The 26,119-nt window shown below is 43.0% G+C and overlaps 1 protein-coding gene across 1 annotated transcript in view; it reads right to left on the reverse strand.

Moving 5' to 3' along the window:
- Positions 1-24,072, reverse strand: part of NUP107 (nucleoporin 107) — a 71,646-nt gene extending 47,574 nt beyond the window's left edge. The window contains 8 exon segments of the mRNA XM_056574190.1: positions 2,915-3,042; positions 3,413-3,516; positions 5,930-6,074; positions 6,398-6,435; positions 6,438-6,512; positions 14,452-14,532; positions 20,104-20,189; positions 23,948-24,072. Of these exon segments, the coding sequence (XP_056430165.1) occupies positions 2,915-3,042; positions 3,413-3,516; positions 5,930-6,074; positions 6,398-6,435; positions 6,438-6,512; positions 14,452-14,532; positions 20,104-20,189; positions 23,948-23,955 (665 nt within the window). The 5' untranslated portion in view covers positions 23,956-24,072.
- Positions 24,073-26,119: the final 2,047 nt, after the last annotated feature.

Raw genomic sequence — 26,119 nt, forward strand, 5'->3', positions numbered from 1 at the left:
ATAAAAGTTCAACCCCTGTATAAGTCAGCCCCATAACCTGAAAGGTGGGCCAAAAACAGGGGGTCTCCAGAGGTTGCAAGAGCGTACCTAAGGAGAAAAGGGGGTAAAGTACTTACCTCAGTCAGAAGAACTTACCTAGTGAAGTCTTCAGTCAGCTTTAGTCACCTGCATCACGCCTGGCTGCTATGCGCGAGCGAGGAGAGCAGGGAAATAGGGGGACCCGGACCCATGAGGTACCAACCCAGGCGCTGACCATTGGCGAGGGGGGGGTGAACAGCGCATATACGCAATGTCTGTGCCCCCTTACTCACAATGGGGAAACAGGGAATCGGAGTCCCTGAGTCCCCACCTGAAAACAGGAAAGAAAAAGGAATAAAAAACTAACACGTCCCTATACTAGGAAAACAAAATCAGAAGACCTGGTCTGGAGAATTCCAGACCATGTCCACCTCCTTCAGAAACTAAGCTTAAACTGATTAGTTCAGGGCCTGAAGGCGGGTATATCCTGCTGGGAGGAGCCGACCCTTTTTAAATTACCATAGTGTCACACCTCCTAGAGACAGCAGCATACATCCACGGTCTGTGTCCCCCAATGGAGCCGATAGAGAAAAATAAATAAATAAATGATTCACTAAAACAAATAAAGGGGCTGTGTAGAATTATAAAGACATGGCTGCTAAGGGCTCGTTCACACTGCCGTCTGGCTCCGTTATGTGGAGCTCTGTCGGCAGTTCTTTCAAGTTACTGAAACACCGACAGACCCCATCCATCCGACCAGAAAAAAAAGCCGCTTAGTCCCTGAACAGGTTGGATGCAAACAGCAATGTGAACCCAGCCTTAGCTGAAATAAATAAAAAAATATGCTTTGCCAACCAACCATGAGGAAGGGGGTGGCAATATTTAAAATTGCGACAAAAAAGTACACCGAGGGTAATCTTCTAAAGCATTTCAATAATATTTACAATAATTAAAAAACTGCAGTTAGGAGGAGAAAAACTCACCAAGTTCTTATATCAACTTATAAAGACACAACATAAAGATACAGTATAGCCAAAAATACCCCTTTAAATCAGGATTTTTGAGGCAGTTAAAGGGGTAGTCCAGTGGTGAAAAACGTATCCCCTATCCCAAGGATAGGGGATAAGTTTCTGATCGTTGGGGGTCCGACCGCTGGGGCCCCCCGCGATCTCTCTGTACAGGGCCCCGGCTCGCTGGCCAGATAGCGCATGTTGACCACCGCACCAAGCGGCGGCCGATACGCCCCCTCAATACAACTCTATGGCAGAGCCGGAGATTGCCGAAGGCAGCGCTCTGGCTCTGCCATAGAATTGTATTGAGGGGGCATGTCAGCCGCTGCTTCGTGTGGTGGTCAACACACCCCCTTCCCGCGGGCTGTCAGGGCCCCGTACAGAGAGATCGTAGGGGCCCCCAGTGGTCGGACCCCTCGCGATCTGAAACTTATCCCTTATCCTTAGGATAGGGGATACGTTTTCCACCACTGGATATCTCCTTTAATGGAAGAAAGCAGACAATTTTTTTTTTTTTTTTTTTTAACTAATCCCAGGCAATCCTTCCAAATAGAAAAGCCCTGACCTTACCACGTAAAACATTTTTGGGAGGAAATCAAAACACACAGCATATCAGGCTTTATCCTCTTAACATTAGAGCCTGGCCTCACTAAAGATTTAGTGGATTTAAAGTGTATTGATCTAGCCGTCTAGTCACAAGGGAGCAGAGCTTTGGAAAAGATTGTAAATTAGGGTAGATCAAATTTTGTTCAAGTGGTGCAGTTGCCCATAGCAACCAGATTAAAAATGCAATCTGGTCGATTGCTATAGGCATCTGCACCACGTTTCCTTTGCACAGGTTTTGAAATCTCTCTCCGAAGATGTATAACAAAAATAATAACCTAGCGTTACTAATATTGTCTGGTTTCAACATGCTAATGCATTAGGTTCTTATACAGTTAGACATTCTATTAGTCAGCTTATTGCTTAGTGTGTTTGGTTGTTTACATGCGACTTTGCACTCTCTTGCACCAATATGAGCCATTTTACAACAAGCACAGCACTAATGTGAAAACTAACCCCTTTTAAAGTTGGTCAGGTAAAAGGAAGCCACATGTGCCAAAGTCTGTAGGGAAACCCATAGTTAATGTACGGGGATAAATGAAGAAATGCTCTTTTTTGGGTTTCTGAAATGAACGTGTAGGTTTATGAGCAAGAAAAACCCAACAGAAACACCCGATAAAGCTATCATGAGAGGTCTGCACTTGCTTTAAAAAAAAAAAAGAAAACAATAAAAAACAACCACCAACTAATCTACAAAGAATGGGTTTTGAGGTTAGTCCGGGCCATTAGTGTTTGTGTGATGCTTGGGAGTTCACATGCTTTTGGCTATGTTGCTTATATATCTTTGATTCGTACACTGCTAACCACAGTTTACAAATGTGTTTCTGCCCTACTACAACATGGATGCTGGTAAGAAACATAAAAGAGAAAGTAAAAGAGGTACTCTGCCCCTAGACATTTTATCCCCTATCTAAAGGATAGGAAATAAGATGTTGGATCATGGGGTCCGGCCACTGGGACCCCCGTGATCTACGGCCTGGCACCCCAGTAACCTGCATGCAAAGAGTGAACTTCGCTCCATGCCAGATTACGAGCAACCACAGCCGTCACGCCCCCTCCATATATCTCCCATAAACATTAATAGGAGGAGTGACGACCACGGTATCCCGAAGCCTAGCACGGCCGGCATTCTGAACATAAATGTTCAGAACTTTGGGGTGATGGAACAGAGATCAAGGGGAGTCCCAGCAGCCAGACATCTTATTCCTTTGGCGATGTCTCCAGGCGGAATGGTCCTTTAAAATTCTTTTATGAACAACAATGTGTGTGAAGAGAGAACAAACCTGTATAGAGATGCAATTAACCTCCAAGTTACCATTTCTTGTCGAAGTAGCCATAACACACTGGCAGTTTTAGAAAACTTTTGCTGCCCTGGAGTGACGCGATTGGCAATCTTTTTCAGAAGGCTGACCTAAAAGTGAGAGGGAAAAAAAAAAGTTAAATATATACATACACTGTATACACAATTATTAGACAAGTGAGTATTTTGATCATATAATTTTATGCATATATTTCTCCAAGCAGTATAAACTGGAACACTAAGAATTTATATCAGGGGAGATTTATTAAACCCGTGCACAGGAAAAGTTGATCGATTGCCCATAGCAACCAATCAGATCGCTTCTTTTATGGTCTATTCACACATACAGTATTGTGCGCAATGTAAACTGAACGCCTGAACACAGCTTGAAATCCTGTGCATTAAACCTGCGCAGAATACTGTACGTGTAAATAGACCCTTCGAGAACCTTTTTACAAAGAAGATGGGAAAAAAAGCTAACCTGTTCACTGCACATATTTTCATATTCTCCCACAAGATCGAAAACTGCACTGGAAGGAAGCTTCTGAAAGGACTTCAAAAATTCCTGATAAAGACTCATTGTTGCTGAAATTACAAACAAATATCATTTTAAAACAATGTACGCTTCTGAAAAATTTGCCCACAAACTAAAAATAAAATAAAATAAAAAAATAAAAACCCACACACAACTAAACCAAAACAGTTTATACTCACCAGATTAATCCACCTTCATGTCTGGTTCTAGTCCTGGTGCTCCCAGCTAGCCTTTATTTGGTTGCAGCGATAACATGCCCGTATACCTAGATCCCCACTTCAGTCAATCACTGGAGTCAGTGGTATAGGGCAAACGACTGCTGAGGCAAATGATTGGCTGCAGGCGGTCACACTGTTACTGCAACCAAGTAAATCCCAGAAGAGTTCAAATAAAAGTCTCAGTGTAGACCCTTAAATAGCTCAGGTGTGGATATCCACCAACTCCACTATTAACAACTTATACGTAAAAGCATAAGCTATATTTCATTTCTTGAAAGAATATTCAGGCACTCACGGTTAGATGGTTCGTTCTTATTTTCTTTATTTCGTATGTTCTGTAATATTCATTGCTTGTAAGATGGTAAAATTGGCATACATCCATGCTAGCAGAGGTCTAATCACCCTAGTTGGGAGCCATCAGGGTCTGACGCGACATTTCGGGGGAACGCCCCCTTGGTCATGCGTACTTTTTACAAGTGGGCGGGACTTCGATGGGGTCTCCCGTAGTCTTGCCAATATTTTCATGCATGCGAGGACAGATTCATCTTCTCCCCCAGAGACATGGAAACTCCACTGACCTGGTTACGTTCTGTTTATATTTTCTTGCTTGGGGGGGGGGGGGGGGGGGGGGGGGGCAACAGAGGAGTCTCTCCTATACAATACACCCCACAATTAAATTTACACTGACGTATGGTGTACATAAAATACAATTTCTAGTCATAGAAGTCAGTAAAAAATTATAAATTTGATACCACACTATTTGTTAAAAGCAACGCTAGAAATAATACGTTACATAAAAGTAGTTTCCACAATCCTAACATCTTTCGGGGTATACCTAAGTCAATATATCAGAGTGAAAAGAATTAATAAAAAGGAAGAATATGAAAAAAAATAAGCATTACAGAAAAATTAGAAAATAGAGGATACTGTAAAAAAGAACAAGAGAGAATAGAATGTGAGGTGGCCCTTGTAGACGGAACTGATTAAAGAAACAGAAAAAAAGTGAAGAAAAAAAGTGGAAAGAGTAATGTATATTACTACTTATGATAGACACACCAAATTTAAAAAAGACAAATAAATATTGGGGCATAATTAAATCAGACCCCAAGTTTGGCAATTTATTTAGGGAACCCCCCATGTTTGTCAGGGCAAAACTATAGGGAATATGATAATATGAGGAGATATTAGTAAAAAGAAAAAAGACCATTAAACATTCTTAGGTTCTAGACGTAAAGGAACATATCCATGTTTGACATGTTCACACTGTAATAACGTAATAACAAGGTGAAGACTTCTATCATCCTAAAAATGGTTCCAAGATCTCCAGTCGAGGTTTTTATACATGTAATTCAGATTCACATGGATGCGAATGATAATGCAAACCGCAAGCGTCCCTTGCAAAGCGAAGCATAATGGATTACTTATTTTGAAACGATCTCCCCATCAGGCTTGAAGTCTGTAGTTTGAAAGCTTTCTTATAAACAGCTACATGTAATCCAGTGTATGGAGAAGATTACACACAACAGAAATAATGTAGTAAATTATAAACTAGGTTGCATCACTTCAAGGAAAAAAATTCCTGATTACTCCACATTGGATTCTCCTCCACATTGGATTCTCCTCAAAATAACCCTGGAAATCCAGGCTCTAGTACTGATGAGTAAGGGAACGTTCCCCTGAAACGTCGCTTCAGACCCTGATGGCCAACTAGTGTCATTAAACTCTGCTAGCGTGGATGTATGCCAATTTTACCATCTTACAAGTCATGAATATTACAGGACATACGAAATAAAGAAAATAACGAACCATCTAACCGTGAGTGCCTGAATATTCTTCTAAGAAATAAAACACAGGTCATGCTTTTACGTATAAATCCCAGAAGAGGACCAGAACAGCAGCAGCGGAAGCAGTGAGGGATTAAACTGGTAAGGTATAGCCTAGTATGCTTCCTTTAAATAACTTGGAAAACTCCTTTAAAAGTAAACTGTGTTTGTTGCATTTGTGTTATCCATATGCTTCCCATATAAATAATGAACACAATAATACCTGGCATAACACTGTAAATTCTGGCTGGATTCTATTTTGAATCCATATTTTTATGACTAAACAAGAAATAAAACCAAAAGGGAAGTATTTACACTTTTTTCTTTAATGTGCTTTTGGGTTGATCATAAAAATGCAGGATACATAAGCTTTCTGAATGTGCCCTGTGTCAACAAGGCCTAAAGCTATTTTTGCCTCTTACCAGCCTCTCCTGGATCTTCTTCTCTCATCATGACTGCACTGAGTGTGATGTCTTCTGTAAAGCTAGGACTATCAAAAGTTGTAAAAACACCAGTTCGCTGAGGGGAAAATGAAGCTGTGTATGCACTCTCATCCAGATTAGGCAGCTAAAAAAAAAAAAAAAAAGTGGTTAAAGCAATGTAAAACATAGGGGGAAGATTTATCAAAACCTGTCTAGAGGAAAAGATGCCGAGTTGCCCATAGCAACCAATCAGATCGCTTCTTTCATTTTGAAAAGGCCTCTGCAAAATGAAAGAAGCAATCTGATTGGTTGCTATGGGCAACCTAGCAACTTTACCTGTTGACAGGCTTTGATAAATCTTCTGTTTTCACTAGAGAGGGTAGAAATTAGACTGTTAAGAGATGACTGTAAAAAGTAACTAACCTCATAAATATATTTGGGACACAAATTGTCACAACAATCACCTACCGCAGAAATATCCAGCAAGCGCCCAGGAGTCTGGAGTAACGTGGGGATCTGCCGGCTGAACCCATAATTGCAGACACATCGGGTGGCCTAGCCGTATTCCAGGGCTGTGGAGTCACTGTAAAAAAGGTTTTACATTTAAAAGCAATTGTCCACTCTGTTTTTCTTTATTATATCTAAAATCAGAAAAATTCCTTTCTTTTTATTAAAAACTCTCTAAAATTCTGCTTACACATTTTTTGTAAACCAATGCAGTGACTGCTTTCTAGTCAACAAAACAGGATAGGGAATGTATGCCTGATTTTGGGGGTCTCCAAAAAGGTGGGACCCCTGCAATGATCTCCTAAATGGACCCTGGCTATCTGCGAGAGTGTGTGCTTCAGACGGCACATGCTCCATTCATTTCTATGGAGTGCCAGAGATGTCAGAGTTCAGCACTTGGGTCTCTTCAGCGCTCCCATAGAGAATGAATGTAGCGGAGAGCCAGGGCTGGTTCAGGAGAATGTGGGGGTCTCAGCAGTCAGATAAGTTGCTTTTCACCGGATCACCTCTGTAACATACAAGTTTTTATACTCTTAAAAATGATAAAAATGTATGTTAAATGGATGATTAAAACAGATACAGTGGGGCAAAAAAGTATTTAGTCAGCCACCAATTGTGAAAGTTCTCCCACTTAAAAAGATGAGAGGCCTGTAATTTTCATCATAGGTTTACCTCAACTATGAGAGACCTAGTGAGAAAAAAAAATCCATAAAATCACATTGTCTGTCTGATTTCTAAAGAATTAATTTGCAAATTATAGTGGAAAATAAATATTTGGTCAATAACAAAATTTCATCTCAATACTTTGTTATATACTCTTTGCCAGCAATGACAGAGGTCAGACGTTTTCTGTAAGTCTTCACAAGGTTTTCACACACTGTTGCTGGTTATTTGGCCCATTCCTCCATGCAGATCTCCTCTAGAGCAGTGATGTTTTGTAGCTGTAGCTGAGCAACATGGGCTTTCAACTTCCTCCAAAAATGCTTCTTACGAAGTCACTCCTTTGTTGCCCGGGCGGTGTATTTGAGATCATTGTCATGCTGAAAGACAGCCACGTTTCATCTTCAATATCCTTGCTGATCTGAATCTCACGATACATTTCCCCATTCATTCTTTCCTTTACACCAGGGGTCTCAAGCTGGTGGCCCTCCAGATGTTGCAAAACTTCAACTCCCAGCATGCCTAGACATTCCCAGGCAGCCATGTGCAGCAGATAACAGCTGTCAGGAATGATGGGAGCTGATGTTTTCCAACATCTGGAGGGCCACCAGTTTGAGACCCCTGTTTTACACGGATCAGTTGTCCTGGTCCCACAGCAGAAAAACAGCCCCAAGGCATGATGGGGGAGATTTATCAAAACCTGTGTAGAGGAAGAGTGGTGCAGTTGCCCATAGCAACCAATCAGATCACTTTCAATTCTCAGAGGCCTCTTTAAAATGAAAGAAGTGAACTGATTGGTTGCTATGGGTCAACTGCACCACTTTTCTTCTACACTGGTTTTGATAAATCTCCCCAAATGTTTCCACCCCCCCATGCTTCACAGTAGGTATAGTGTTCTTTGGATGCAACTCAGCCTTCTTTCTCCTCCAAACACTACGAGTTGAGTTTTTACCAAAAAGTTCTACTTTGGTTTCATCTGACCATATGACATTCTCCCAATACTCTTCTGGATCATCCAAATGCTCTCAAACTTCAGACGGGCCCGGACATGTACTGGCTTAAGCTGGGGGACACGTATGGCACTGCATGATTTGAGTCCCTTGCAGCATAGTGTGTTACTGATGGTAGCGTTACTTTGGTCCCAGCTCTCTACAGGTCATTCACTAGGTCCCCCGTGTGGTTCTGGGATTATTTCTCACAGTTCTTGTGATCATTTTGACACCACAGGGTGAGATCTTGCATGGAGCCCCAGATCCAGGGAGATTATCAGTGGTCTTGTAGGTCTTCCATTTCTAATAATTGCTCCCACAGTTGATTTCTTCACACCAAGCTGCTTGCCTATTGCGGTCTTCCCAGCCTGGTGCAGGTGTACAATTTTGTTTCTGGTGTCCTTCGACAGCTCTTTGGTCTTGGCCATAGTGGAGTTTGGAGAGTCACTGAGATTGTGGAAAGGTGTCTTTTATACTGATAAGTTCAAACAGGTGCCATTAATACAGGTAACGAGTGGCGGAGAGAGGAGACTCTTGAAGTTACAGGTCTGTGAGAGCCAGAAATCTTGCTTGTTTGTAGGTGACCAAATACTTATTTTCCCATCATAATTTGCAAATAAATTCTTTAAAAATCAGAATGTGATTATGGATTTTTTTTCTCATTATGTCTCCCATAGTTGAGGTATACCTATGATGAAAATTACAGGTTTCATCTTTTTAAATGGGAGAACTTGCACAATTGGTGGCTGACTAAATACTTTTTTGCTCCACTGTATTGCTGTTTACCATAAAGCATAATCAGTTTCCCACTGAAATACATTGAAAGTTTAACAAAAAGCAACACACTGTGTCTTTTACACTGGATTTAACAGTGCAGACTACTATTCTATTGTATAGAGAGGAAAAAAAAAGAAAAAAAAAGAAACCTTTCATGTGTCCACATAACACCATAGAACTCGATGTTAAAGGGGTACTCCTGTGGAATTATTATTATTATTATTATTATTTTTTTTTTTATCAATTGGTGCCAAAAAGTTAATCAGATTTGTAAATTAATCTAGAATAAACTTCAACCACACCTCAAGAATACCACCCTGCCAGGTACACAATGAAAAATACTGAAAACAGATAGTTTGAAAAAAAAAAAATAGAGAGATTTAATACAATTAAAACAAATGAAAAAAAACTGTTAACATATAAAACATCAGAGCAATATTGAATACATAGTAAATTTTACTGCCATTGGGCCCTAATGGCAGAATTAAAGTGAATATCAAAGAGCAACTACAGACTATTAGAATCCGGAACGGTCCGGAATTGACTGTAAATCCGGCAATTTGGCATTTGCTGATATACAGTTTTGCTGGCATTCTAATAGTCGGTAGTTGCTCTTCGATATTCACTTTAATTCTGCCATTAGGGCCCAATGCAAAAATCAGAAAAAAGGAAATGTATGGTCCTTCAGCCAATGATGTATATGCCCTTGGAGACAATTTACCAAAATAATAACGCTACTGAAATCTACCAATGAGGCCACAAAGAACGCATCAAGCTAAAAAATGCATAATTTTATTAATAAAGATAATAGAAAAAACCATGCCTCACAATACAGTGCTCAGAAAGGTATCAGATATAGCACTGAATAATGAGCAACAGACCAAGGGAGGGGGTTTGGGGTACAGGTGAAGAACCTGACCTAGCCGACCCTACCTAGTCTAACCCCTTGCCCTCACTACAATAAGTGTGGACAGGGAGTAGGGATAATATAAGTCACATAAACATGAAAAATGAACAATGCAATGACTTAATATGTGTATATTCTTACTCCTAATGACCTACGCGTTTCACCCTCACTTATAGTTAGGGGTTCATCAGGGCTCAGGGGAGCAGTCAACATATCACAAATAATAATCAAAGTGATAAACAAACAAGTGAAGCAAACGTGATACAAAAATATAGTAACCGCACATTGATACTGAGTAATGATAAATAGATGTATGAGAAGTAGATAAATCATCCCACACTGGCCACAATGGAAAAAATGTGGATCCTTAATTGTATTATGAGTAGATGAAGAATATGTCCCTTGTCCAAGGTAAGTACTGTAAAAATAAGATGACAAAACCACCTGTCAGAGTTCCATATTTTAACAAAACTATCAAATGTATGAAGTATAAAGTATAAAAAATGTATAATAATAATATATACCTCCAATAGTAATTGGGTAGATATGAAATAGCCCAGCATCATATTAAAGATATAGTGCCACAGGGATCACTGTTTGCCACTCCCTTATGTTAGTGAGTGTGCTAGAACCTAATAGATAAATACATCAAAGTTAACTTGGATAGAGAAAACCAAAGATGACACAAAAACAAATAATGAGCCAGTCTTACCCATGTATGATGGTAATAAACTAAAGACTGATAACTGGTGTGACACGCCAAATGTAATAATACAAGATGTTGGGCCGAAGATACTAAAGGTGGATTTATAGATGGATTAGAAACACTTCCAGCAGAGTACTAAAGATAAAACCAAAAACATAAAATAAAACACCATATGACCAATAGGTGTTATTATTGCCACATCACTAAAGCCCCCATAATACAAGCAAATATAGTATAATATATATATTGCCTACCCTAATGTAGGATGTTTAGAGTATCAGGCAGTCCAGGATACAAGGTGAATAAGGCAATGAAAGAACCTGGAATCACCTCCCTAATGTGGAGGATCCAGAGGAGGCGATAACTCCTGCAATGGAATAATATAATATAAGGGGTATGTAGTTACCAAAAGTGGAGGTCACATAAGCAAGGCAATACAGCCACAGTGCACTCACCCAATCCCCGGTGTCCCATGTGTGGACTCAGTGTGCGGCGGCCACATTGGACGCCGCGAGTCTGATTAAAAAGCCGCGGGACCGGAAGCGGAAGTGACAAGAGATATGTATCTGCGCATGTCCGGAGTCAATGGAACGCAATGCGCTTCAAACGGCGCATGAGTGGATAGATAAACCCCAAAGCGAGGCTTGGATATGATGCGATCCACCCCGCGCATGCGCCCTATGTAGATGCTGGAAAAATAATAAACGTATGGGACGTATAGGAGACTGAAATATTAACTCATAACTAAGGATAATAAACATTTAGAAAAATGTAGATGTATATAGACTGGGCCAATGTTGAGATACTAATGAAATAGCGTAAATACAATCTAAGAATGGTAAGCATAAGGTAAACTAGATGATGTATATATAATCATAAATGAATGAATAAATAACTAAATAAATAAATAAATTGCAGGTGAGTGAAGACACTTACATCGGTCAGAAGATGTATTATACAAGATGGGAAAATTGTAATATAAAATATGTACCCATAATTACATCAAATGAAAGGGCAAAAGGATAATTGGTCATTAAGACCATAGGGGGTGGTGGTCTTTAGCCGGTATATCCAGCGTGTTTCGGCTTGTAGTAGTCTTTTATCCAGGTCACCGCCCCTAATGTCGGGTTTGAGAACTTCAATGACTTGGAAATCCAAATTAAAGGGGGTGTCCGCATGATGCCTAAGCATATGAAGCGACAACGGTTTTTCCCTCTTATGTCTGATGTCACTCATGTGTTCGAGTATCCTACGCCTTACTTCCCTCATGGTTTTGCCAACATAGCATAAGGGACAGGGACATGTAGCCAAGTAGATGACTTTACTTGTTTTGCAGTTCGCATAGTCATAGCACTTGTACATCTTATTAGTGCTAGGACTAAGGAATTCTTTGGAAACACGCATGTATTTGCACGCTTTACATGATCCACATTTGAATGATCCAGATACTTTGCGGTCGAGCCAAGTACCTGGACCTCTTGGGGGAGTGTACAAACTGTGTACCAAAAAATCCCCCAGGTTTTTTCCCCTCCTATATGTGATCCTGGGTGTCTCTTCCACTAAAGAACCTACTACTGGGTCCGTCTTAAGAATAGGCCAGTGATTGGTCAAAATTTGGCGTATTTCCTTGGCCGCTGCGTCAAATGTGCCAATAATTCGAGTTGGAAGGTCCCTATCCCCAGCCTTCGGTTTGGAGAATAAGAGTGTCGATCTGTCCACATGTTTTGTTTCTATATATGCCTTTTTGAGAACCCTGTTAGGGTATCCTCTGTGTTGAAATCTACTGCGTAACTCCTTGGCCTCATGATGGAAAACTTGTTCCGAGGAGCAGTTCCTTTTGAGTCTTAGATACTGTCCCTTGGGAATCCCATTCCTAAGGGAAAAAGGATGGTGACTGGACCACATGAGTAGGCTATTGCCAGCTGTAGGTTTCCTATGGATTTTGGTACTAATGTTGCCATTGCTGCTACGTTCCAGCAGTACATCCAAAAAGACTAGGGAATCCTTGTGGATCTCAAAAGTAAATTTGAGACCCACTGGGTTGGTATTAAGGGACTGCACAAAATTCTCGAACTCCACTTTGGGGCCGCTCCAGATGACCGCCACGTCATCAATGTAGCGGCCCCAGTAGATGATATGGTGGTGGAAGCGAGAGTTATCCTCCCCAAAAACAATCGCTTCCTCCCACCAGCCCAGGAGCAAGTTGGCATAGGTGGGTGCCACTGGGCTGCCCATGGCAGTGCCCCTGAGCTGGTGGTAAAAGCGTGAGGAAAAAATAAAAAAGTTCCTGTTGAGGACAAATTCCAAAAGAGTGAGGATAAATTGATTGTGCGCGGCATGATGGATACTCCGACTACGCAGGTAATGTGCCACTGCACTAATCCCAAAATTGTGGGGTATTGAGCTGTAAAGCGCTTCGATATCAATTGAACATAACCAATAATCTTCCTCCATGATGATGTCCTGGATCTTAAGCAGGAGGTCCATCGTGTCTCGTAAATAGGACGGTAAGCATAATACAAAAGGGCGGAGGACCTCGTCCAAGTAGATACCTATATTCTGGGTTAGGTTACCCACTCCGGATACTATAGGTCTACATTTAAGCGGGTCCAAGCCCTTGTGGACTTTGGGTAGTCCATAGAATGTAGCGAGACGTGGTGCATTTGTTAACAAAAAATCATATTCGCGTTCATCAATTAAGCAATCGGTTCTTGCTTGTATCAATATTTCCTTCAGTTCCTTCAGAAAGATAGTGGTAGGGTCCCTTTCTAGAACACGGTAAGTCGTCTCATCTGACAGAATACTAGTACACATATTCACATAGGCCTTATGGTCTAGTATGACCAAATTCCCTCCCTTGTCCGAGGGTTTTATAATGATTGTACGATCAGACTGTAGCTCTTTGAGGGCATCTTGTTCAACTCTGGTAAGATTGTGTGTCGGTATCCTGAAATCACACAATCTCGCCTCGATGTCACTACATAGGGCCCAATGGCAGTAAAATTTACTATTTATTCAATATTGCTCTGATGTTTTATATGTTAACAGTTTTTTTCATTTGTTTTAATTGTATTAAGTCTCTATATTTTTTTCAAACTGTTTCCAGTATTTTTCATTGTGTACCTGGCAGGGTGGTATTCTTGAGGTGTGGTTGAAGTTTATTCTAGATTAATTGTTATTTTTTGATTGGCGGGGATCGATCTTTTATCCACATTAACCTTGGATACTCTGTTGTGAGCGGCACACATATTCTCTTTTGTTCAGATTTGTAAATGACTTCTAATTAAAACTCTTAATCCTGTCAGTACTTTTTAGGGGCTATATACTACAGAGGAAATGCTTATCTTTTTAGATTTCTCTAATGTCATGACCACAGTGCTCTCTGCTGACCTCTGCTGTCCATTTTAGGAACTGTCCAGAGAAGCATATGTTTGCTATGAGGATTTTCTTCTGCTCTGGACAGTTCCTAAAATGGACAGCAGGTCAGCAGAAAGCACTGTGGTCATGACATCAGAGAAATCTAAAAAGATAAGCATTTCCTCTGTAGTATATAGCCCCTAAAAAGTACTGAAAGGATTAAGATTTTTTAAAAGAAGTAATTTAAAAATCTATTTAACTTTCTGGCACCAGTTGATTTAAAAAAAAAAAAAGTTTGCCACAGGAATACCCCTTTAACATTTACATCCTTTAACAAGTACAAAAAAAAATACTAAACAGTGTGAACCCGGCCTTTGTTTAAATGTATGGCTGTTTTTTTTTTTTCTCATATCGAACACATTACCAGCACATATTTGTATGCTACACGACTAATCCAAACCCCATGTAGGAGTCTTTTTGCACATAAATTCTGACATTTTTATTGCACTCCTAAGCCTCTATTTCAGTCGCAGGATCTGTACGTAGCACGCTGACACCCATGTGGGAAGCAATGCATGTTGTGCTATGCATAGAGCCAGGGGAAAAGAGAAGTACTTACTGTTCTGTCGCAGAATAGAGGCAGGAGTCCTAGAACTAATAGAGGTTCTTACTGGATTAGATCCACTCCAGCTGTCATTAGCTGTGGCAAGTCATTAAGAAAAAATACTTAACCAACACTTATACTTGGTTAATCAGTCTTTATTCTAGAGCAGTGGATCTCAATCTTTTTGGTGACTTTACCCCCCAAAGGCTGAAAGTATGTCCGCGGGTAGCACTCACGTGTAAATTTGCGCTGAACTTACATGCGAGGGGTACCCGCGGACAAAAGGCGTGTGCTTACCTTTATACTAATGCGATACTTAAGCCCCTTGTGCCATTATTCCCCCCTCCATCTTAACCCCTTAAGGGTTTTTCCGTTTTTTGCACTTTCGTTTTTTCCTCCTTTTAAAAATCATAATTTTGCCCTAAAAATCCACATGATGGCTTATTTTTTGCGCCACCAATTCTACTTTGTAATGACATCAGTAATTTTACCCAAAAATCTACGGCAAAAAAATCATTGTGCGACAAAATTGAAGAAAAAAAACACCATTTTGTAAATTTGGGGGTTTCCGTTTCTACGCAATAAATTTTTCGGTAAGAATGACACCTTATCTTTATTCTGTAGGTCCATACGATTAAAATGATACCCTACTTATATATGTTTGATTTTGGCATACTTCTGGAAAAAAATCATAACTACATGCACAAAAATGTATACATATAAAAATTGTGATCTTCTGACCCCTAAAGCTTTTTCATTTGTCTACGGGGTGGTATGAGGGCTCATTTTTTGCGCCGTGATCTGAAGCTTTTAGCGGTACCATTTTGTATTGATCAGACTTTTTGATCGCTTTTTATTCATTTTTTCATGATATAAAAAGTGACCAAAAATACGTTATTTTGGAATTTTTTTGGGGCATGTACACCTTTACCATGCGGTTTAATTAACAATATATTTTTATAGTTCGGACATTTCTGCACGCGGCAATACCACATTTTTATTTACAGTTTTTTTTTTTAATGGGATAAGGGGTTAAATGACCTTTATTAACTTTTTTTTTTTGCAGTGTTATAGCTCCCATAGGAGGCTATAACACTGCACACACTGATCTTTTACAGCCATAGCTTTGCATTGATCAGCGTTATAGGGAGTTGATTGCTCAGGCTTGGAGCAATCAAACGCCGATCCGACACAACGGAGCAAGGTAAGGGGACCTCAGCTTGCGTCATAGCTGATCGGGACATTGCGATTTTATCGCAATAGTCCCGATCAGCCCGACTGAGCTGCTGGGAAGCTTTCACTTAAGTTTTAGACGCGCCGATCAACTTTGATCGCCGCGTCTAAAGGGTTAATAGCGCGCGGCACAACGATCTGTGCCGTGCGCTATTAGCCCAGGGTCCGGGACCGACCCGGTATGATGCAGGGTCACGGCGTGACCCCGTTTTAAATACCGGGACCAGGCGCAGGGCGTACAGGAACACCCTGCGTTCTTAAGAGGTTAAGACAATACCTTTTAGTTAGAAAGGTTGTTCAGGATTAAAAAAAAAAAAAAAAAAACCATGGCTGCTTTCTGCCAAAAATAAAAGCACCACAGGATGTGTCAGGTTCAGCCCAATCCACTTTAAGGCTTCCATCACGCACATCATTTTTTAAACTGCCACTGTTGCTTTTAAGCCAAGGTCAGCAGTGCATCCAGTGAGAAGAAGTATAAGTCCTTTCTTTTTATTTCCCATTCCTTTTGAATACACTTTGGCTCAAACACTGCAGGAGCCGTTTAAAAACAAAAAAAAACTGCTGTGTGTCATGGCAAGCTTATGGAGCAAAACTGCAACACCAGCGGCGATGGAAACGATTAAGTTGCGAGCCGGAAGCTGTCACCTCCTCCTGCAAGCGCTAAAAGCCAGGCTTTTAGCGCTTGCAGGGGGAGGTTACCGCTTGCCGCGGCTCGCATCTCATTCATTTAAAGCGCAGGCGGCCTGCATCTCATTCATTTAAAGCGCCAACGGCTCACAGGACGACGGGAAGAACATATGATTATTTCCCCGATGTGAGGACAGCCGCTGCGGCTGATAATTCATTCCAGAGGGGAGGGACCCGACCTTTATTGCGGTATAGGAAAAACTAATATCGTGCAGGAAACACATACCGATATTCAGTATGAACCGGTATACCGCCCAGCACTAGTAAAATGCATCAGCCATTCTGTCTTGATCAGCAATGACTGCCTACTACATTGTAGCAAAACCACAGCAATGAGAAGAATTCCTTCTGCATAGAGAATTGTACACAAAAAAAACATTGGGGGAAACATTCAAAGACTTGTGTTACTAGGGTGTTAACTTTGCCTCAATTTTAGAAGTCTGTTTGGCCTTTTGAAAATTTGGGTCAAACAACACAAATAGCACATCATTTAATACCAGGAATACTAGGTATTGACTTTGATACTTCGTTGCCTAACAAAAATAAAAAAACCTAACAATGCCCCTTTTAAAAACATTGGCTAACAGAGCTAAATGGGGTGCTAAATATCTGAATATGTGGCACTAATAGTGTGCACCACATTTTAAGTGGTGCAGTTATAGCAAAAAAAAAGTGGTGCTAAATTATTTGATTATTTCCAAACCAACACCCCCCCCCCCACCCACCCACCCACCCACCACATTGTGCTCCATTGCAAAATCTAGTAATGGTCTCACTCCTAAGGAGAACGTCAAGATATTTTACTAAAGGGGTTTTCCCATGATCATAACCTATCTACCCCAGGAAAGGCGATAAGTGTCCGATCAATCCCACTGATCAGAGGTATGGCGATCCAGTGTTCCCCTATTTCAATAGACCAGTGGTTCTCAACCTTTTTCGGCGTGGAAGCTGCATGAGGGGTCTGAGCATGGCGCATTTTACCACCTGCAAGGTATTTTCTAATCTTTATGTAAATTTGTTGTATATATAATGGGGAGGAAGCTGACAAGCACTTAACCCATGAGGAAGTCGCCTTTTGGGAGCGACGGAACGCGTGGGGTCTCTGTGGCCCTGTCCTTACCCTAATCATTACATCTGGTCTAGTCCTCCATCTTTTGCATGTTTGTTTCATGCACTGTGTTATCTGCAAATATTACAGGCTATGTTAGTGGTTATCATAGCTGCCTATTGCTGTTTACACATTATTGATTATGCTGCTATATAGCTTGTACTTCTATTACTCTGACCGGTGTTATATGTATGGTGTGACTAATTATTCAACATAGGACGGGTGCCTGTTACTGGGAGAGGGGGTTCTGGGCCCCTCCCTAGATGAGTGCTTGGGCCCCTCCCTAGATGAGTGCTTGGGCTTACACTTTAGCCCATTATTTTGAATGGTTTTAACACTTTTCATCTTCCCTTTGTTTTGTATGAATACATATATTTAGTAATAAAATTGGTATATATTTTCTATATTTCGTGCATTGGTGTGCTGATGCTATTTCAGTGTGTTCCCCTTTTCCCTTTTTTCTAATTTCATGTACCTTGGTACACTGATCAGCACCCACAATAGATATGTACAATTAGATTGAGCCCCCTTTTCTTTGCATATTTACAAAGCCCTGCTTGTCCACCCACCCCCCCCCCCACGATCAGACACTTATCCCCTATCCTGCAGATAGGGGATTGGTGTTTAAGACTGCAGTACTCCAAGTACACTGATCAAAAAAAATAAAGGGAAACAAACATCAATTTAACTCCAAGTCAATCACACTTCTGTGAAATCACACTGTCCACTCAGGAGGCAACACTGATTGACAATCAATTTCACATGTTGTTGTGCAAATGGAACAGACAACAGGTGGAAATTATAGGCAATTAGCAAGACACCCCCCCCAATGAAGGAGTGGTTCTGCAGGTGGTGACCACAGACCACTTCCCAGTTCCTATGCTACCTGGCTGATGTTTTGGTCACTTTCGAATGCTGGGGGTGCTTTCACTCTAGTGGTAGCATGAGACGAGTCTACAACACACACAAGTGGCTCAGGTAATGAAGCTCATCCAGTGAGGTACAGCAATGCGAGCTGTGGTAAGAAGGTTTGCTGTGTGTCAGTGTAGTGTCCAGAGCATGGAGGCGCTACCAGGAGACAGGCCAGTACATCAGGAGACATGGAGGAGGCCAACAACGCAGCAGCAGGACCGCTACCTCCGCCTTTGTGCAAGGAGGAGCACTGCCAGAGCCATGCAAAATGACCTCCAGCAGGCCACAAATGTGCATGTGTCCACTCAAACAGTCAGAAACAGACTCCATGAGGGTGGTATGAGGGCCCAACCTCCACAGGTGGGGGTTGTGCTTACAGCCCAACACCGTGAAGGACGTTTAGCATTTGCCAGAGAAAACTGGCACCCTGTGCTCTTCACAGATGAAAGCATCTTCCAGCATGACCGGTTTGGCAGTGGGTCAGTAATGGTGAGGAGTGGCATTTCATTGGGGGGCCGCACAGTCCTCCATGTGCTTGTCAGAGGTAGCCTGACTGCCATTAGGTACCGAGATGAGCTCCTCAGACCCCTTGTGAGACCATATGCTGGTGCGGTTGGCCCTGGGTTCCTCCTAATGCAAGACAATGCTAGATCTCATGTGTCTGGAGTGTGTCAGCAGTTCCTACAAGAGGAAGGCATTGATGCCATGGACTGACCCGCCCGTTCCCCAGAGCTGAATCCAATTGAGCACATCTGGGAAATCATGTATCGCTTCATCCACCAATGCCACGTTGCACCAAAGACTGTCCAGAAGTTGGCGGATGCTTTAGTCCAGGTCCGGGAGGACATCCGTTAGGAGACCATCCGCCACCTCATCAGGAGCATGTCCAGGCATTGTAGGAAGGTCATACGGGCACATAGAGGCCACACACACTACTGAGCCTCATTTTGACTTGTTTTAAGGACATTACATCAAAGTTGGATCAGCCTGTAGTGTGGTTTTCCACTTAGTTTTTTTGAGTGTGACTCCATATCCAGACCTCCAAGGGTTGATAAATTTGATTTCCATTGATCATTTTTATGTGATTTTGTTGTCAGAACATTCAACTATGTAAAGATGAAAGTATTTCATACGATTAGTTCATTCATTCAGATCTAGGATGTGTTATCTTAGTGTTCTCTATTTTTTTTGAGCAGTAGTTGAGCCTTTTAAAAGGCCTTTACGGGTGGCAGGACAGTGCAGGTCAGGTATTGATGGTCCCATTTGGAGAACATGGCTGTTATGCTAAGAAGATCTGGCCTTTAGAAAGCTTTTTCATAGTACAAGCTAAATAGTATAGTGCTCATAAAATGACATCAGAACTTCTGATGTGTAGCACCAAATGCTCTGCACCAACCAGCATTGCCAAATAAAAAATAAAAAAACTAACCAATCCGGTGGCACCTCGCTCCCACAGTGCTGCTGTTGTCAGATTTTCTGTTCTGACAGCTTCCAGTCACATTCTTCTCAGTTCTGTGACTGGCTGTACAGTAAGCAAGAGCACATCCGAAAGCAGAAGATCCCCACAAGCAGATCTGATAGCTACAGTGCCGGGAGAGCGAGGGAGGCAGGTATGCGGTCTGTTTAATTCAGGGGGAGGCACATACTACAACCTTTGAATAAATATATTTTTTTTTTAATGACACATTTAAGACAAATTGTAATGTTTGCATATTTTTAAAGGATACAGGATAATCTTTGATGAGAACTTTGGCGCCGAGCTGTTCTGGAGATTTCAGTATCCCGAATAACTGGGGACATATCCGCATGTGTCCTGTAAGAAAAAAAACAACCAATCATTAGTGAATTTTCAAAATATGCAGCAATACCGATTACTCAGTGGTCAGTCTATAAAATAAAAGACCCAGAGAAATACTGCCACAATTTATAGGTAAAACTCAATTTCAGTGTGTAGCCAAATATTGGCTGCAGCAATAATGTGCCAGTACAGATCATCATCCCTTCAGCAGTGTAAACACAGATGGCGGCAGTCCGTGCAAATGGCAATGAAGAGTTCTCCCTATGAACCCCACTAATATTGAGAATGAAGGGGCTGTAGTGCTGAATAAGCATTGGAGCCCATTCACAGGGCACTGAAGACCCTTTCCTTGCAGTGATGCCCCAGTGATTCAAGTAAAAAGAGCCTTCAGTTTCCTATACAGTGGGTGGCCAGAAGCATTGCTATGTAGGGAAAAAATATGAGTGGATTTCTGAGATTGTTGGGGTCCGGGAGATCAAAGAACTTCCCTAAGTAAAGCATCAACAAGATTGCACAGTCCCCAACAGGCCAACTAGTAAAAATGTGGAAGAAAAATACATTAGGTCACCAACAAACAGATAAAATACTTGAACCCCCAAGGCCAATCAGCCCACCATTCCACCAGCCATTACCTGCAGGAAAGATACCCCCTAAAGCATTGGCTTGATCAGAGGGCATGGTGTCTTTTGCGGGAGATGACCACTATTTATATAAGTCTCAATTACCTGTCCGTGTCAACCTTCAGAAGACACTTCGCGCGCCCGCAACCAGTACTTCCAGGTCATGACGACGCATCCGGCTGCTGCGTCACGATGCCAGCACGATGACATCCCGGCCAAGCGCAATGAAGCAGCACCGTAAGGACTCGTCATCATGGAAACCGTAGAGTCTGCGCACACTGCGTCAGAAGCGCCGGCACAGACAAGTATTAGAGTATAGGGAAAATAACCAAACAGAAAGCGCATACAAGAAGTTGCCCTAACCTAACGGGAATCACAATAGTTTTCTGAAGTAAACAGCATTAATTTAAAGGGTTACTCCAGCTCTAAGACATCAAATCCCCTATCCAAAGGATAGGGGATAAGATGTCTTAGGATCGGAGTACCCCTTTAATATAGACAATTATACGGGGACATACAACAGTGTATAAAGTGCAAAAAATAAAGAGGGGCATATAGAAGTGATCATATAAACTGCATGATAAATAAATATCTATGAAATTGCACACAATGAATAAATATAATAAATCCGTTCGGGTGGTATCTTTCCTGCAGGTAATGGCTGGTGGAATGGTCGGCTGATTGGCCTTAGGGTTCAGGTATTTTATCTGTTTGTTGGTGACCTAATGTATTTTTCTTCCACATTTTTACTGGCTGGCCTGTTGGGGACTGTGCAATCTTGTTGATGCTTTACTTAGGGAAGTTCCTTCCTTTCAAGGACCTGTTTACAGCCTCCCATTGTGTTATTTGTTTACAGTCCCCTCTTCCCTGCCTTGTGCTTTTTTGGAGAAAAAAACTGTTGCTCTACACCATTTCTTACTGGCCATTCACCTGCAGGACTTTTTTGCTGCAGTGTTTTATTTTTTAATTTTATTTTTCTTAAAGTTTTTATTGTATATGTGTTTGTTTAATCAAGATTATGTATTATTCATTATTTGTTGAGTCTACCCACATTTTTCTGTAGGCTTATTATGCTATATGGGCACTGAATGGAGGAGGGGGAGATGATCTGTGTAGATCTGGGATCTACTACTATATGGTCACTGTATGACTATGTAATAGGGCTGGGCGGTATGGCGAAATATGTGTATCGCGGTATTTTTGTAACTTATGGCGATTCCACGGTGTATAACGGTATCTCCCCCCCCCCCCCCCAAAAAAATTTTTTTAATTTTTAGCCCAGTGCTGTGCTCACGTCACCCGCAATTGCTGCCCTCCTCGTCCTCCTGTTTGTTGCGGCCGCCAGCGCTGACACTTAATGCTGTATCCCTATGCCCAGGCTGCAAAAGGTAAACAAAAATAAACTTTAACGCATGTTCCTACGTCGGCCTTACGCTTTTCCTGGGGTCGTGAACGTCGTACAGCCGTCAGCCTATCACCGGCCGCAGCGATGTTCTGCCTCGGCCGGTGATAGGCTGAGCCCATTATCATGTAAGAAGCCGGCTTCTTATATGATAGTGTGCTCAACCTATCACCGGCCGAGGTGGAACATCACAGCGGCTGGTGATAGGCTGACGGCTTTCGGACGTTCCATTTCCTAGGAAGCTGGTCTGGACCGATGGGGAAGGTGAGTTAAAGGAGTAGTCCAGTGGTGAACAACTTTTCCCCTATCCTAAGGATAGGGGATAAGTTTGAGATCGCGGGGGGTCCGACCGCTGGGGCCCCCTGCGATCTCCTGTACGGAACCCCGACAGCCCGCAGGAAGGGGGCGTGTCGACCTCTGCACGAAGCGGCGGCCGACACGCCCCCTCAATACAACTCTATGGCAGAGCCGAAGCGCTGCCTTCGGCAATCTCCGGCTCTGCCATAGAGATGTATTGAGGGGGGGTGTCGGCCGCCGCTTCGTGCGGAGGTCGACACCCGCTATCTGGCCGGAGAGCCTGGCCCCCGTACAGAGAGATCGCAGGGGGCCCCAGCAGTCAAACCCCCCGCGATCTCAAACTTATCCCCTATCCTTAGAATAGGGGATACGTTTTTCACCACTGGACTACCCCTTTAAAGTCTATTTTGTTTACCTTTTGCAGCCCGGGCATAGGGATACAGTATAGGAGTTGTGGTCTTCAACCTGCAGACCTCCAGATGTTGCAAAACTACAACTCCCAGCATGCCCGGACAGCCAACGGCTGTCCGGGCATGCTGGTAGTTGTAGTTCTGCAACATCTGGAGGTTGAAGACCACTGGTATAGAGTGTCAGCTCCGGCGGCCGCAACAAATAGGAGGACGAGGAGGGCAAGGAGGGCAGCGCTTGTGGGTGACATATGTGAGTAATACCCCAATGGGGACAGCACAGCGCTCATAATTAATTTGGGGGGGGGGGGGGACAGAACAGCGCTCGCGGGTCACATCTGATTAGTTCCCCCCATGTGGGGATAGCGCAGTGCTGGGCTGATAATTCATTCCCGAGGGGGAGGGGCCAAACCGGTATTGAGGTATGGGTTAAAATTAATATCGTGCAGCACAAAAATTTCTGTATTCGGTGTGAACCAGTATACTGCCCAGCCCTACCATATCATATAGTAGCCTACCACTGCCACTCTTTTAATACCCATTTCCTTTCCAATGGGACAACCAGTACCTCATGTGTAAGATCAGCAGCGGTAGCGGTATGACCTCCAAGATCCCACCAAAAGAGGCCTGTGAGCACAGTGTCCCCATTATTGTGTACACAGATGTATTGGCCGCCATATATTACTGACTGTATGTAAGCTAACACAGGGGTTCTCCAGTCTGAGGGATCTCCAGTGTGGCAGTGCTCTGGAGACCAGGGATATACAGTGAGTTGACATAACTGTAGACATCCAGATGTTGCTAAACTACAACTCCCGGCATGCCCGGACAGCGAATGAGTGGTAGTTCTGCAACAGCTGGTGGTCCACAGAGTGGAGACCACTGATGTATACCCGTAAGCGTTAGAATAGTTCTATCCTGAAAAGCATTGTGCTAAGTGGCACATGGCAGCTGCACTGGGCCCCACGTGTGCCGCCTGATCTCCACACTACACGAGCTCCTCCCAGCACTCCCCACAGAACCGCGCTGCCCGTTCCCCCGGTGTACCTCTCCATGTTGTCCACAAACAAGCAGAGACTTCCCGCCCGGCAGATGCTGACATTCCCCTCACCGACAGCCAGTGAGAAGCACGGGACCCCGGAAAACGTCACACGTGAACTCGAATAACTTCCGGTCTATACAAAGCGAGCGGCCATTTTTGTGAAGGGATCCTGCCAGTAGTGTGAGACTGCGGTCAGTGCTTGTATTATTGGGCGTGGTGTGGAGGGGTCAGCCGTAATTGTCTCCACGTAGAGAGGACTCTCATGTTATGTGTTCGCTGTGTACCACAGGGCATGTAATGCTGTAACTGAGTCATGTGCCAAAAATCCAACATTAAAGACAGGAAAATATCTGAAACTCTCCCCAACACCAGAAACAATGTGGCACCCCAATAGTGGTGTATTCTTTTCCTTAACACTTTAACCCCTTAAGGACCCAGCCAATTTTCAGTGCAGGACCCGGTAATTTTTTGCAATTCTGATACTTTTACCTTTCATACTGATTCCAGGATTGTTTTTTCATGTCATATTCTACTATATGTTAGTGGTAACATTTTGTCGATACTTGCATCATTTATTGGTGAAACATTCAAACAGTCGCTTCTTGACAACCAATAGCAGGGATAGGAGGGGTGGCACCCCTGCTACCTCACTTCCTATCCCTTCAGGGGGATCGTGGGTGTCTTGGACAACCCCGATCCCCCCTTATTTTCCGGATCACCATAGTCCTGTATGACCCGGAATAGCCGCAAATCGCAAATATGTGGCGATCGCCGACATGGGGGGTCTGATGACCCCCCCTGGGCATTTGCGTGGGGTGCCTGCTGATCGATATCAGCAGCCACAGCGGTCCGGACTCAGCTTCCGCCAGTATATTCCCTCGAAGCGGGCGCGGTATGGCGTGAAGCTCTATAAACTCTGCGAGAGTACCTCCGGGTACACTTGCAAGTTTAGAGTGTATGAGGGACGAGATTCCCGTATTGAACCCACAGAATGTCCCCCCACTCTGGGTGTTAGCGGAAAAATCGTTTGGGACCTTATGCACCCATTGCTGGATAAGGGTTACCACGTGTACGTGGACAACTTTTATACCAGCATCCCTCTGTTCACATCCCTTGCCGCCAGATCCACGTCCGCTTGTGGGACCGTGCGGAAGAACCAGAGAGACCTCCCTCTAAATTTTGTTAAGACGCCTATTCCCAAGGGTGAGTCCCGTGCCCTCACCCATGATAACCTGTTGTTGGTCCGGTATAAGGATAAGAGGGATGTCCTTATACTAACCACTATTCATGGGAACGGCAGCACCCCTGTCCCTGTGCGAGGTACCGTGGGACCGGTCCTCAAGCCTGATTGTATTATGGACTACAATCGGTATATGGGGGGAGTTGATCTCTTAGATCAAGTCCTCAAGCCATATAACGCCATGCGGAAAACACGGGCATGGTACAAAAAAGTTGCGGTCTACATGGTACAGGTTGCCATGTACAACGCTTTTGTACTATCCCAGTACGCTGGCAACACAGGGACATTCCTCCAGTACCAAGAAGAAGTCCTAAGGTTCCTGATCTTTGCTGACCGGGAAAGAGCAGGCCGGACTTCCAGAGGGTCTTGATTTATAGGCGCCAGGATCGTCCCTGGCCAGCACTTTCCAGGTGTGATCCCCCCCCACTGGAAAGATGGGACGATCACAGAAAAAATGCGAGTGTGTCGCAGGAAAGGGAGACGGAAGGAGACCACCTATCAGTGCGACACTTGCCCCGATAATCCGGGCCTCTGCATAGGCTGCTTCAGGGAGTATCACACTTCCATGGAGCACTACATTTTCCCTTTTCATTTTAATTTTTCATAATTTGACCAGTGTACCAAGTCCAGAGTACATTGAGAGTAATTGTTAACCCCATAAATCACTAAATTGCCAAAAAAATCTGAAAAAAATCCTGATAAGACCTCTGGGGGTGTTTTTTCAGAAATGGGTCATAGGTCACTATCATCGGGGACTTTTTATGTTGCCTCAAATGCGCAGCGCTCTCTCTCCACCTGAGCGGGTGCGCATTTGAGGCAACAGGTAAGGGACGGCCACACACATCACATTCCCAGAATGATGATTCAGAGCATAGGGTTTGGGGCGGGCATATTTTTTTTAGTTTTGGCTATGCTCTGGGTCATCATTCTGGGAACA

This window comes from Hyla sarda, chromosome 4, assembly GCF_029499605.1.
Source record: "Hyla sarda isolate aHylSar1 chromosome 4, aHylSar1.hap1, whole genome shotgun sequence".
Taxonomy (NCBI): domain Eukaryota; kingdom Metazoa; phylum Chordata; class Amphibia; order Anura; family Hylidae; genus Hyla; species Hyla sarda.